Source organism: Bactrocera oleae, chromosome 4 (assembly GCF_042242935.1).
Source record: "Bactrocera oleae isolate idBacOlea1 chromosome 4, idBacOlea1, whole genome shotgun sequence".
Lineage (NCBI taxonomy): Eukaryota > Metazoa > Arthropoda > Insecta > Diptera > Tephritidae > Bactrocera > Bactrocera oleae.
The window spans coordinates 47,577,410-47,591,033 of NC_091538.1; the positions used below are offsets into that span (position 1 = coordinate 47,577,410).

The following is a 13,624-nucleotide window of genomic DNA, read 5'->3' on the forward strand; positions in this document are numbered from 1 at the left end:
TGAAAAATATCGTTTAACTTTTTACTTGTACAATCATACTTGGAATTTAAAAAAAATAGCAAACGATCTCAGTTACAGGTTTTCTAAAGGCAAGGACAAGAAATTTGAAATCACAAAATTATCTGAGGTAGAGAAGACAAGATTTCTCGATTTTAGGCGACAAAATAAAAAATCATTAAAGATATAAACCATCTTCGGATAGAAATTGACCAGATTGGAATTCATAAATATGACCGATGTCAAATATTGCACACAGGTTTTTTAAAAATCCGAATGATATTTTCTCTAATATCTCGGTTGGGCCTCTTAGCATGCACCACATTTTTACTCAGCTCACCTGAATTGAAAGAATGCAAAAAATATTTCTTTGAGAACATATGAAAAGAGACTAGGTGCTGTTATCCCGGGTTTAGAATTTCATCTTATTTTCATTCTCAGCCGCGGCGAATATAAAATCTCCTGCTACTACTATTTGGTATTTTGGCGATATACGGGTATGCTGCCGTTAGCATTTACTCCTTAGCTGTAGATATTGTAATGTTGGAGAGTGGCGAATCGAACAAACAAGGGGCATACATTAAATATACTGATATAAAAATATATAAGAAGAATAGCACGTGAGTATAGCACTATGATATCTCTTATGTTGAACTGGATAACTTTCCTGCTCTTTGCCCTTTTTTGCAAGAGAGTAGAACTCAATTATAACGTAGGAATATACTGCTATGCTTGTATGCCTTTATAATGTAAACGAATTTTAATCGCATAAAGTAAGGTTTCCAATTTAAAATTGGTCTCTCTACTGCTTAATTCCCTTATAACTTGTATATACGTATCTCCGTTTTACATTTGTTTTACAGGAAATAGTGCGGGCTACTTAGGTTATTAATCTTTCGGCAGGAAATCAAAGCATCTACATGAGATGCATTAAGTGTCGAATGCTTTTAAGCTATAAATTTCATGGGGTCATTGAGCAAAAACCCTAAAATTGAAAAAGTGTAAAGATAAAAGTCTCCTGATTTGAAATTTACGTACTTTTTTTTGGGAGTTTAGCAAAACAAATCATTTACCAGCTCGCTTCAGACCACTGACGAGCTGTTGAAATCAACATCCGAATATGAGTTGTTCGTGAATTCCCGACCAAAAACAATAATGTAACTATGCGCCTCACAGTCTCCATATTCGCCAGACATGGCTCAGAGTGACTTTTTCCTAAATCTAAAGATAAAGAGAATCTTTAAGGGCCGTCGTTCTACAATCATAGACGACATTAAAAGCGGGTCGCTTAAGGTTATCCCAAAAATCGAGTTTGAGAAATGTTTCGACGATTGGAAGAAGCGCTGCCAATAAGTGCACAATATCAAATGGAGAGCATTTTGAAGGCGACAACATTAATGTAGACAAATTAATAATAAAAAAATTTCACAAAACGAAAATCCCCGTTATTTTTCGAACACAACATCTATAACAACAACATAACGCGTTCTGTATTTAATATTAGTAAAATCCCACTGGATGTAAATTGAGAGCTCGAAGCTTTGACATACTATGGAAAATTAAAATGCTTGAGTTTCCAAACAAGAAAATGGATGATAACAGACAGTCCATAAAATATATGTAGAACATACAATCCACAGTCACTGTCAACAAGGACAAAAAGTAAACACATACAATACTTGTATATGTTTTTATATAGGTATGAGACGCAATGTAAATATGTATAGCCAATATGTTTATGGCATATTTATGTAAATCAGCCTATGTGAAGGTTATCAACAGTGCATATAATAATAATATTAATATTTACGGGCACTTCCTCATCCATAGAGTCCTCTTCATCCATTTTGATGATGGCGCTGCTCTCGCCAGCAACTGCACTCACGCTGTTACCCGTTGTTGCTGTTTTGTTGTTAACCGTGTGAAATAAAAAAGTTTTCTTATGACCGCGCAGAAAGTGCCTGCTATTGGCGGCGCCGCTATAAACGATCGCTGCTGCTGTTGCTGCCGCTGCCACTGCTGCCGGTGCGCTGCCGCTACTAAAGAAATTATTAGCGCTGCCGTCAGCGATGGTCAATGCTACAGCACTGCTGCTGGCTGTGGAATTGGCGTACGAGGCGGTCGGCGATGAGGTCGAAGTCGAGTTCGAGGATGCGGACGCGGAACCGGACGCCGAGACGTTAGCGATGGTCTGAGTTGCGTGCGAATTCGTCGCTGGCGTAGCTGCTGCAGTGGCTGCTGCTGCTGATGACGAGGATGTGGTCGAAGTAGCTGAGCGCCAAATGCTGCCACCAAGACCGCCGATTAAGCGTCGACCGCTGCCAACTATGCCCCCAACACTTTGACCAACTAATAAGCCAAGGCCGCCACCAACACTACCGCCGCTGACGTTGTAATTGTGGCTGTTGTTGCTGTTATTATTGTTGTTGTTGTTATTATTATTGCTGCCGCTGCTGCAGCTGCTGCTGTTGCTCGAACTGTGATTGTGTAATAAGCTCAAATTGAGGCCGCGTTTGCCGCTGACGCTATTGTTGTTGTCAGTCTGTGTGGCACAGCGTCGTGTCGGATTTAAGGGTGCCGCGCTGCCTGTGCTAACACTGCTGCTGCTGCCGCTGTGACTACAAGCGCTGCTAGCCTGACCGCTGGCGCTTGAACTACTGCTGCTGCTGCTGCTTGGATAGAGCAACTCTGCGCTGCCACCGCCGACGCCGCCGCCGCCTCCGCTACCAATGCCGATACTGTTGCTGCTGCCACCGACACTGCTGCTGCTTGCTATGCTGATGCTGCCTGCCACACTGCTGGCGCCAACACTCTCACCACCACCAACACCTACAATGCTGTCGATACCAAGTCGATCACTGCCGCTGCCGCTACTGTTAACGCTACCGTTGCCAACGCCAACACCGCTGCTGCTATTCAAAAGCGTATTATTTTTGATAAACATTTAAGGCCGAGGACGGTTGACGCACTTGGATGAGGCGTTCAAGGTGTATTGGTGTGTATGTGTGTATTGTTTAATTGTTATTGTTTTTTGTTTATTTTATTTTTATTAATTTTCGCTGTTTGCTTCGCTCAAAGTTGAACGCGTCAACAATGGCGACAATAAAAATCGCTTAATAACTGTAACGTTTTTTATTTGCACCTTTTTAAGCTACCGCTCAACACTCTTAACCACTATTAAGCTACAAGTTTTCACAACTTTTTTACAGTTTGCGTTGTTTTTTCCCTTTTACGCTGCGTAATTGCTACTAAAGAAGTAATGATTAATTTATTTTTGCAATTATAACTTTTTTTATGATTTTTCTTTATTTTCTTATTGCTACTGCTGCCACCGCGCCGCTGTCGCCAACACGCTTGCAAAATGCACTTTTGACACAGTTATCTGCCGCGAGAATGCAGCATTCGAATGTTTGCACGCGATCAGGTTTAAATTTGCATTGCGGCAATAGTCTCGCAAAATTAAAGAAATACATATACTCGTATAATTATTAAAATTAAAATAAAAAATAACAACAACAATAAAAACACAAACGGTTTGTTGATCTACTCTTTGCTTTTAGGCCACCGCTTTGTGCAAATGTGCACACATGTACATATTTATATGTGTATGTTTGTATTCCTGTCTGGCCGCTAACGCGTGCGCGTTGACCGCCGTCGCACGCGCAAAAATATTATAAGTTACAGTTATGCAGATAGAACAAATAAAATAACTTAGACAACACAAGCTGATTAAAAATAAATTGCAATAAACCAATTCTGGCTGCCTTTCCGATTTATGATTATTCAATTTTATTTATAGCATTTTTAATTATTTTTTATTGCATTTATTTGTTTCAATTACTTTTTTTATATTTAATTATTTTTTTTATTTTGTTTCTTTTGATTTATTATATTAATTATTATTTTATATCTTTTTTGATTGTAATTAATTTTTTAGGTTTAATTTTATGCACTGGAACATATTTAATTTTGTTTGTCTTTATTTAATTTTATTGCAGTATTTTTCATGATTATTTTATTTTGTTTTGACTAACTGGTTTTTTCGTAGTTTTAAGCAATTTTATTAATAATATTTGACTTTATTTTATACATATTAATTTTATTAAATTCTTTATTTATTTTAAAATCTCATATTCATTTTATTGTATTATTTTATTTTTATTGTTTTTTTTTTATTTTATTTTATATTATTTTGCTTTATTTCACATAATTTATATATTTATTATTATTTTTTTATTTTATTTTATTTTATTCAGTTTTAGGTTCCATTATATCACTTCTTTGTCACTTCTACGTCCGTTTGTCTGTATAAACGCGTACTAGTCCTTCAGTTTTTGAGATAACGGTCTGAAATTTTGGGCACGTTTTTTCCTCTCCAAGAAGCTGCTCATTTATCGGAACCGCCGATATCGAACCACTATAACTGCCATACAAACTGAACGATCAAATTCATGTCCTTGCATGGAAACCTTTTTAATGACGAGATATCTTCACGAAATTTGGTATGCATTATTTTCGATGACAACGCTACGATATCTGAAGAAATTGTTTAGATGGGACTACGATAGATGTATATTATAATATATACATACATGCCATACAAAGTGACCGAACAAAATTACTTTTTTTTTTGGAATGGTTAAATTTCAACGAAATACATTTTTGACGTGTTCATCTTATTTCAGGATTTAGCAAGATAATTGTATTTAATTGTAACAATTAATTGAAATTCGCTTAATTTATGGTAATTAAATATATTTAGTTCAATAAATTTTAAACATTTAACTATAATTAATTTTTTAATTGTCATTCGCTTCAAATCAATCAATTTATTATTATTACTAGTTTTCAATTATTAAGTTGAACAGTTAAAATATTTTTATTTGATTTTGACACACTTATTTAATTAATTAATTGTTTATTGTGTCATTTATTTTCACGATTACTATTTAATTTTATTGCATCGTAAATATCAATTATCTATTGTATTTTTGTCTAATATCATACTCAGAACCCATTAATTATTTTTTTAATTTGATTAGAGAGAATTGTAGCAAATTGGTTTATGAACTTTATGCGTATGAATATAAATTATATCATCAATTTATGGACTGATAATCAATTTAAATAAATAAAATATATTATTGATTATTATTGTTATAATAAACAACAAATTATTATAAATACTAAATTATTTAAATTGTTATTTGTGTTAATTTTGGCATTAATATTATAAAACTTTTAGTACTTATTTTATAATATTTGAATTAGCATGTCTAGCATTTGCGTCCAGACACTGTATACAACCTCAAAAAATATAATTCAATATTTCGCACATCTCTTAAATATCACTTTATTTATTTTTTTAATCGAGTCTCTGTACTTTTTTTAATGCCGGCGACAACTAATGGTTTATGGCGTTTTAACCTATGCTTCAACTCGATTTTTGTTTCAGTTTTAATTCAACGTTTAATTATGTGTTAATTTATATTAAGGCGCACAACGCACTTTGGATCTGGCGTTCGTTACTCAACGCTCTGCATCGGCTCTTGCGATGAAGCGCAACTGACATACACGACGTATACGTAACAAAGCAGTTAAAGGTTGCCGTCGACCGCGCAGTCGCCGTCGTTACCGCTGCTGTTGCGTCGTAAGTCACTGAAAAACATCACAGTTCCCAAAACATCGCAGTATGGGTGAGCACAAATGGAACAAAATGGGAAGAGAGAGAGAGAAAGAGAAAAGTACAAATACAATTTAGATATAAATGTTTTTTTGTACGTATGCACATTTTCAGTAAACAACAAATGTGTACAAATAAGCTACAACAAAAAGTGTATCATTACCAAGTAATTTGCATATTTATTCACAAATTCGTATGGTTTTTGGTAAATTCGCATGAAAGAAGAAAAATATGATGATAACGATCAACTGAAGAGCGAAGATGTGGTGACTGATGTACATTGACCTCCACAGTTAGTTGTTATTTATGTTTGAAAAATACATATAAGGTGCATGTAAGTATGCATGTATGGTTGTCGGCATGTGACAGTGTGCTCACATACGCATGCAGCCATACACACTCGCATATTGTGGGTGAGTACTTGAGTGCACAGATCAATGCAAAGAAAAAGGGGTGTGACTGTTGATTGACGACTTTGTTTGATGAGTGTGATTTGCAAGAAACGAGCAGAACGAGCTTTGGGAAAAACAAAACATATAAAAGCAATAGGCAATACTTGCTATACGTGATCATCTGACGAATTACTTTAAGTACGGCTAATGTTTTCTTTGAAATAATATGATAAAAGGTACGAAATTTATTAAAAATATATATAGAATTTCAAATAAAAATAAACACAGTTTTTTATTTTCGCGTTCACTTAATTGCCGTTGAGCGTCTCAATTCCATTTGTTTCAGAAATTTAAAAATCATTTATCAAGTTGATGATGAAAAATGAAGTAGGTAGTCTAAAGACCATTGATTGTAATAGAAGTGATATATATGACATCAATTCAAAAGTACGATATTTTGAACAAGAAAATAGAATATGAAAACAGGTCAAGGCAGTCGCGGAAGAGAAAAACTATAAGAATTTATAAAACTAAAATAGTACACAATAGACAATGACAAGTTTTAAAAATAAAGTTGATTTTTTAAATTTTAATAAGTAAATATTTTATAAATAGTTTCACGGAACGAAAAATGTAATATTATGAAACAAAATATAAAAATATAGAAAAGAAGAATTTCCTCCTGTAAGTTTTCCACTAAAGATTTTTTATTTGTTAAAAAATATATAATATTGTATTATTGTATACATATATATGTGTTGTAGTTTTGCCGATTTATGTAGTTTTCTCGCATTTCAAATCAAGTTGTCAAATAAAAATGTTTTCCCTACAAGAACTTGACTTTGATCGTTCAATTTGTATGGCAGCTATATGCTAGGAGTCCGATATTGACGCTTCTAACAGATGATTCTTGGGGGAAGAAAGATGTGTGCAAAATTTCAGATCGATAACTCAGAAAGGTATAGTTCGTGTATATACAGACAGACAGACGAAAAGACGGTCCAACGGACAAACAGACGGATATAGCTAAATAGATTCCGCTAATTAGGCCAAATTATTATTATGCAAAATACACTTTCACGATATTTTTGAACTAAATTCAGCCTAGTGCATACAAAGATTTTAATAAACTAACAAAGTGACATAACTATAAGAAGACTTCAACAACGGCAAACTGAGGATTATCTCCAATTTTTTAACAAGTTCAAAATTTTCAATATTCTAGCCAGCACGAATAGTATATTCTGAATATAGGTAAATCAAAACTATAATTAAACAAGTAAAGAGGGGGTATGTTCGGGTGTAACCGAATATTTTATACTCTCGCATCTTGCAAGGATCAAGGTCGGGGTCAAAGTCTTTCCGAATTTCTATAACATATCTGACAGTTTGACCAATATTTTCGGTAAAAAGTTCGCAATAGGATCTGGCGTACACATATTTGGTATAAGGGGGCTTCATCAGCTGTCCGATTTTTAAGTCATAAGGTGACACACCTTACACGCACTATTCCAATTTCGTGCACTTTCACACTGTTGGATATTGAGGATAACCAATATATTTTCTCTAAAAAAATTTGGTTGATTTGGCTTCAGTGGTTTGGGAGATACATACATATGTATGTGCATTAAACCTATTAGAGGATAAGGCCATGCCCACTTTAAACAAATTTTTAGTCCACGGATGTGCCTTGGTACTGTGATTTTTCATACCAAATAACAGTTTGCGGCATTTTGTGGGCGTGACAATGGACCCATTCCGCTCATCTGCAACCCTTTATTTAACTCGACTCGACCGTTTGGTGAAAAAAACTATTATACTCTGTAGCAACATGTTGCAACAGTATAAAAATACGGCTGATATGAACCTCTTTTAAATCCCCCCAAGTCTTATGACATAAACTTTCACTATTATTCTCCTACGCTATTTTCTATAATAAATATTATGACGTCATAAACAACCACAATTGGGGCCACAAATGTCCCTTGGACACAGTCAAAGTAATAAATTAAAAGCTACACGAATTGATAGCATGCATTGTGGCAATGGTAGGGGATCTAAAAGCGTATGTACTACTAGGGTGAGCGGTGGAGTTTTTCAAAATGGAATATCGGATTATATATATAAAAATATATTTAACAAGTAAAGAAGGGCTAAGTTCGGATGTAACCGAACATTTTATACTCTCGCAAAGTCAAATGGTATATTCGTTTGAGATTTCTTTGTGGATTGACTGATATTTTCGGTAGAAGGTCAACTGTAGGCACTGGGGTCCACATATTTAGTACTTAGGGGCTTGAACAGTTTTGGTTCGATTTAGACAATTTTTGGTCACAAGGTGGCATACATCAAACGTATTATTCACGCAAAGTTTTACCCCGATATAATCATAGTTGCTTGATATGCATAGTGGAAAGTGAAAGAATCAGATGGAATTGAAAATGGTGTTATATGGGAAATAGGCGTATTTGTAGTACGATTTCGCCCATTTTCGCACTATAACATAGAGTTATGAAAAGAACGTTATGCACCGAATTTGGTTGAAATCGGTTAAGCAGATCCCAAGAAATGGGGTTTCACATAAAAGTCGGCGGTGCCACGCCCACTGACTAATTTTGAACGCAGTTCCTACAAAGTCATCTCATACCATCCCAGAGATAAAATTTAATGTCTCTGGCGTGTTTAGTGCTTGGTTTATCGCGCTTTTAGTATTTTTTAACAGTACCGTTATATGGGGAGTGGGCGGGCTTATCACCCAATTTCACCCATTTTCACACCGTCAATAGAGGTGCTCATTTGCTCCCACTGAATTTGGTTATGATAGCTTTAGCGGTTTAAGAGATATGCACATTAAACCTATTAGGGGCGGGACCACGCCCACCTTTTAAACAAATTTTTCAATTCAGATGCCCCTCCCTAATGTGATACTTTGTATCAAATAACAGTCTTGTATCTTGTTGCGGAGCTTAGTTATGGCAACTTAGTTGTTTTTGATTAATGGAGTTTTGTGGGCGTGTCAGTGGTCCGATTACGCCCATCTGCAATACCAACCGTCTTACGTTACCAAGAAACATGTCTACCAAGTTTCATGAAGATATCTCAATTTTTACTCAAGTTACAGCTTGCACTGACGGACGGACAGACGGACGGACGGACAGACAGTCACCCGGATTTCAACTCGTCTCTTCATCCTGATCATTTATATATATATAACCCTATATCTAACTCAATTAGCTTTAGGTGATACAAACAACCGTTAGGTGAACAAAACTATTATACTCTGTAACAACAAGTTGCAAGAGTATAAAAACAATGGTGGTAATTAAAATATTTATGTAAAAAAAAAAATTACACGAAAGCAAATTTCAGAAAGAAGTATGTTAATGTGAACGCATAAATTTTAACTAACGGTACAATTAAATTTAAAAAAAATTAAATATAAATAAAATTTTAACATAAATAATTCATTTGGGTTCAAGCTAACGGTAAAATTATATATCGACATTTTTAAACCCCTGATACCCAATTTGTATGTGTATATTCGATAATTATGGAATAAATAAAATAAAAATCCGACCAGGTTTCCTAACATGGTTCTTTATTCTACCAACCTAATACTTATTTATATTGATATGAGGACAGTCTATATTTAAAAGCTCACGAATAAAAGAAACGCGTAAAAATAGATGAACATGTTGAAGAAAAAACAAATCCGTTTGATCAAAAGATTTCTGTGAGTTTCGAAATTCAAACAAGTAAATAAATATTTACAAGCTTACACGTGTATCAACTACAAAGCTAATACGGTGGAGAGAAAATATAAATATTTTAGCACTAGCATTAACACTTTAGCGGTGATAAAAACATACTCAAATATAAACAATTGTGAAAGAAAGAAAATAATATAAAAAAAAAAACAAAAATAAATACATTATATATATTGCTGATGCTTTATATTGTACGTTGCGTCAAGGCCGTCGCGGCGAAGACTTTCACAAGCGAAACCGCAAACTTGAGAAAAACAGCACAAAGAATCAGAAAATTGTGTAAAAATGTAAACAATAAAACTTTTAAACTTTTTTCGCTTCACAAAAAGTGTAAAATAGTGTAGAGAGAAATGAGCAAAAAAGTAAAAAGGAACTTATCAAATAGAATTAAACATTTGATATTATGATAGCGCTTAGAGTAGAAAGATTATTGCGGCACAGTCTTACGCAAAAAGTGAAAAATAAATTATTTAGACTTTTAGCCGGTCTAAGATTGCTCCTAATTCCATTCAAAATCTCAAATGTTGGTCTAACCTCAAAAAATTTAAGATTTTTTATTGATAGCTTTACCTTACTCTAGTTGGGAAACACTGCTGATATTTTAAGGCACGGTTTGAAAAATCGATTTTACTAATTTTCTAATGTAGGCAAAACTAGAAACATGCCCGATAAAGCATTTGATCAAAAGCATGTTTGTTTACGACATATCGAGTCCCAATCCTGGTGCTCTCGTTTCTCCAAAAGTAATACTTAGTGGCACGATTCGGACAATACTATAAACGATATTCGAAATCTGTAAATTGTCGCTAATTAACAAACCATCCATGAGTTTTTTTTTGGAAAAATTGTTTTTAAATTTTTTTTTCTTTTGAAAAACATGACCAAAAATTTACTTTTTAAATTGCTTTCACTATGTCAGATTTTCAAATATTCAAAACGCTTGTGACCAGTCATAACTGGGGTTATAAACATTAAGTTAAAAAAAAATGTACTTTCAAGTTCCTGAAACTGAAAGTGGCAGTGGTGCATTCAGTAACGCGCCAAGGGCAGAGTTTTGAAAAAAAAAGAACATTTAAAACTATTTGCTTATACCGATAAACAAGCTATCTTCCGAACAGGCAGAAACCAGCACACAGTGAATTCCTCAAAAATAATTTCGACAGTAAAAGCCGAGCGAAATTGAACCAATTAATATCTATCTATTCAATAAACGTAGTGGATATTCTAAGGCCGGAGGATACGACCAATGTGTATTGAAAACTATCCTATTGTCTCGGAAGATTTTTCCATATGTCATTTGTTAGGTTCAAAGGCGGATCATCAAGATGGGGATCGTACTTGGACTACTAAATGTAGTCCTTTGTGAAGCCTCAAAAATGGAACTCCTGCACCCGATCTTATAAGCCGTACACATTTGCTTAGGCGTATAATTATATTCCCACTAGATCAGTGAAAATGGTGTGAGCTTCCAAGTTGTAAGCTTTTATTTCGTAAATGCGAGACAATTAAGAAAGAAGTGTTAAGATGTTTCCACCTCATCTTCCTGCATACAGTTTCTGCAACTGGCATCCGGTAAGATTATCAACCTTAGAGCGTGGACGCCGATAGGGCAATGACCTGTTAAAACGCTCACAACTAAAGAGAGGCAAGACTTACTGAAGGGGCTTCACTTCACTTACTGGAGGGCAAAGGGCCAACTAAAATTCTTGTGATACACCTTGGACCAAAAGAATTTTGCGATAGTGCAGGAACCGATGTTAGCCCAGCTCTTGCCAAGCTCCACCGAAGCCCAGATATCCCGTAGGAGAACCCACGAGGAGAGTGGAAAACCAACCCGTTCCCATCCCACTGATAGCGGGGCAAGGGTACCTGTCCTTGTCTGCTTTACAGTTTCCAGCGATTCCGCTGAAGCCTGGCACCCTTACTAGTATTATCACAAAGTGACTCGATGCCAATAATAACTAGGTTTCGCATTCCAACCGCTCCCTTAATGGCAGCCACCCCCCTATGAAAAACGCTAAAGCAGTCAGAAAGTTTGAAACTGAAGTTGACAGAGAGTTCCGGACAATATACCAATAAATACATACTTTTAAAATCAGGTTAGAGCTGATTAAGCGTGGATTTTATATATTTTCATATTAGTGTACTTCATAGGTGGACCCATTACTAAAGAGCTCGGAAATATTATTCTACTTTGTTATTTATGTATATTGCCGGCTCAAACTTTACACGAGCATGGAAGAGTCAGGGAATAGTAGAAAACTTGCCCCCTTCGAGTCGCTTATCTATGAAAATGTTATTATGCACAAAAATAGTCGTATGGAATAAAATTGTCAACATCTCTTATCAACAACTCAACTAATTTAAGTTCAAAACATATCAGTTAAAAATTTAAACTTTTTGAAAACAACCACATCGAGTTCATCAACAACACCATGACTAGGGGGATCCATGGATTTTTCAAAACAAAAATCTAAGAAAACAAATTCGTCGAAATTCGAAACAATTTTTGGTTTGCCGGTTTCCTTTGTACTAAGTGTATTGTCAAACGGTTAACGGGGAATATTACTTGGCCGTTTTGCGAAGTTTACGTAATGATAATTCATTGCATTTGTTTCAAACAAATAATTTACGGATTTTCGGTCTTCACCGTTATGTTGCAGACTAATTATTACATAATTTCCACCAAACAAAATACAACAGCCATCGCTCAGAAAACTCATTCGTTAGGTTTAACATTGTGTAAAATTTTATTACTCTCGAAACTCATATATCCGTTACGGAGAACGTGCCAAAAGTCGACTGGGGTTTTATATATTATTATATATTATATTATAATAAAGGACATATCGCCTTTTTTTTGGAAATAGGAGAACAAAAACTTCTTTTTACAGCTCGGCTTAGGAATGAAACGATGTTATTATTCCTTCTTTATATTAAAAGGTTTTTTTCAATATCCGCTTACAGACAAATACAAGGTGCGTTCCAAAGTAAACAGTAAAAAAGTAAACTCTAGTGGGGCCATCTATATGTCGACTAGTGCGTTAGAATCTACTGTCCTTTATCGACTTCCAGTAAAAATTTCATAACATTTCATCTATTGGAAGTGAAGTTACTGGGTTTTAAGTGTCAGTATGTTTTTGTCATCGATGCGAAAATGAGCTTCGAACAAAGAGCCAACATTAAATTTTGTTTTAAAATTGGTAAAACTTTTACCGAAACGTTTCAATTGATGAAACAAGTTTATGGCGATGATTGCCTATCCCCTAGCAGAGTGCACGAGTCAACGTTTTCAAAGTGGTCGTGAGTACATAAATGAGAAATGAGACGAAACCCAAAAAATCGCGTCTGGAGAAGTCAAAAGTAAAGACAATGCTGATTTGTTTTTATGATTCCAAGGGTATTGTCCACAAAGAATTTGTTCCACCCGGCCAAACGTTAATGCGGTATTCTACCTTGGAGTTTTGAAGCTTGTTCGGCCCGAATATCGCGAAGATAGAAGTTGGCGCTTGTTGCACTATAATGCGCCGTCTCATCGATCGACGCTTGTGGCCGATTATTTGACCAAAAATCAGATTTTAACAATCAACCACTCCCCGTATTCAATTGATATAGTACCGTGCGACTTCTACCTTTTCGGAAAAATGCATTCGCCGATGAAAGGAAAGCGTTGTGCAGACGTGGAGGCCATTCAAAAGGCTTGCACCGGCATACTGGCGGCCATACCGGGCAACGATCTAAAACACTCGTTCGACATGCTTTTGGAGCGTGCAAAAAGCTGCATT

The 13,624-nt window shown here is 35.2% G+C and overlaps 1 protein-coding gene across 1 annotated transcript in view; it reads right to left on the bottom strand.

Moving 5' to 3' along the window:
- Positions 1-13,624, bottom strand: part of LOC106616444 (F-box/LRR-repeat protein 20) — a 99,147-nt gene that overhangs the window by 60,513 nt on the left and 25,010 nt on the right. Inside the window, exon 2 of the mRNA XM_070109283.1 lies at positions 1,808-3,245. Coding sequence (XP_069965384.1) covers positions 1,808-2,941 — 1,134 coding nt within the window. The 5' untranslated portion in view covers positions 2,942-3,245. The remainder of the gene's footprint in view (positions 1-1,807; positions 3,246-13,624) is intronic.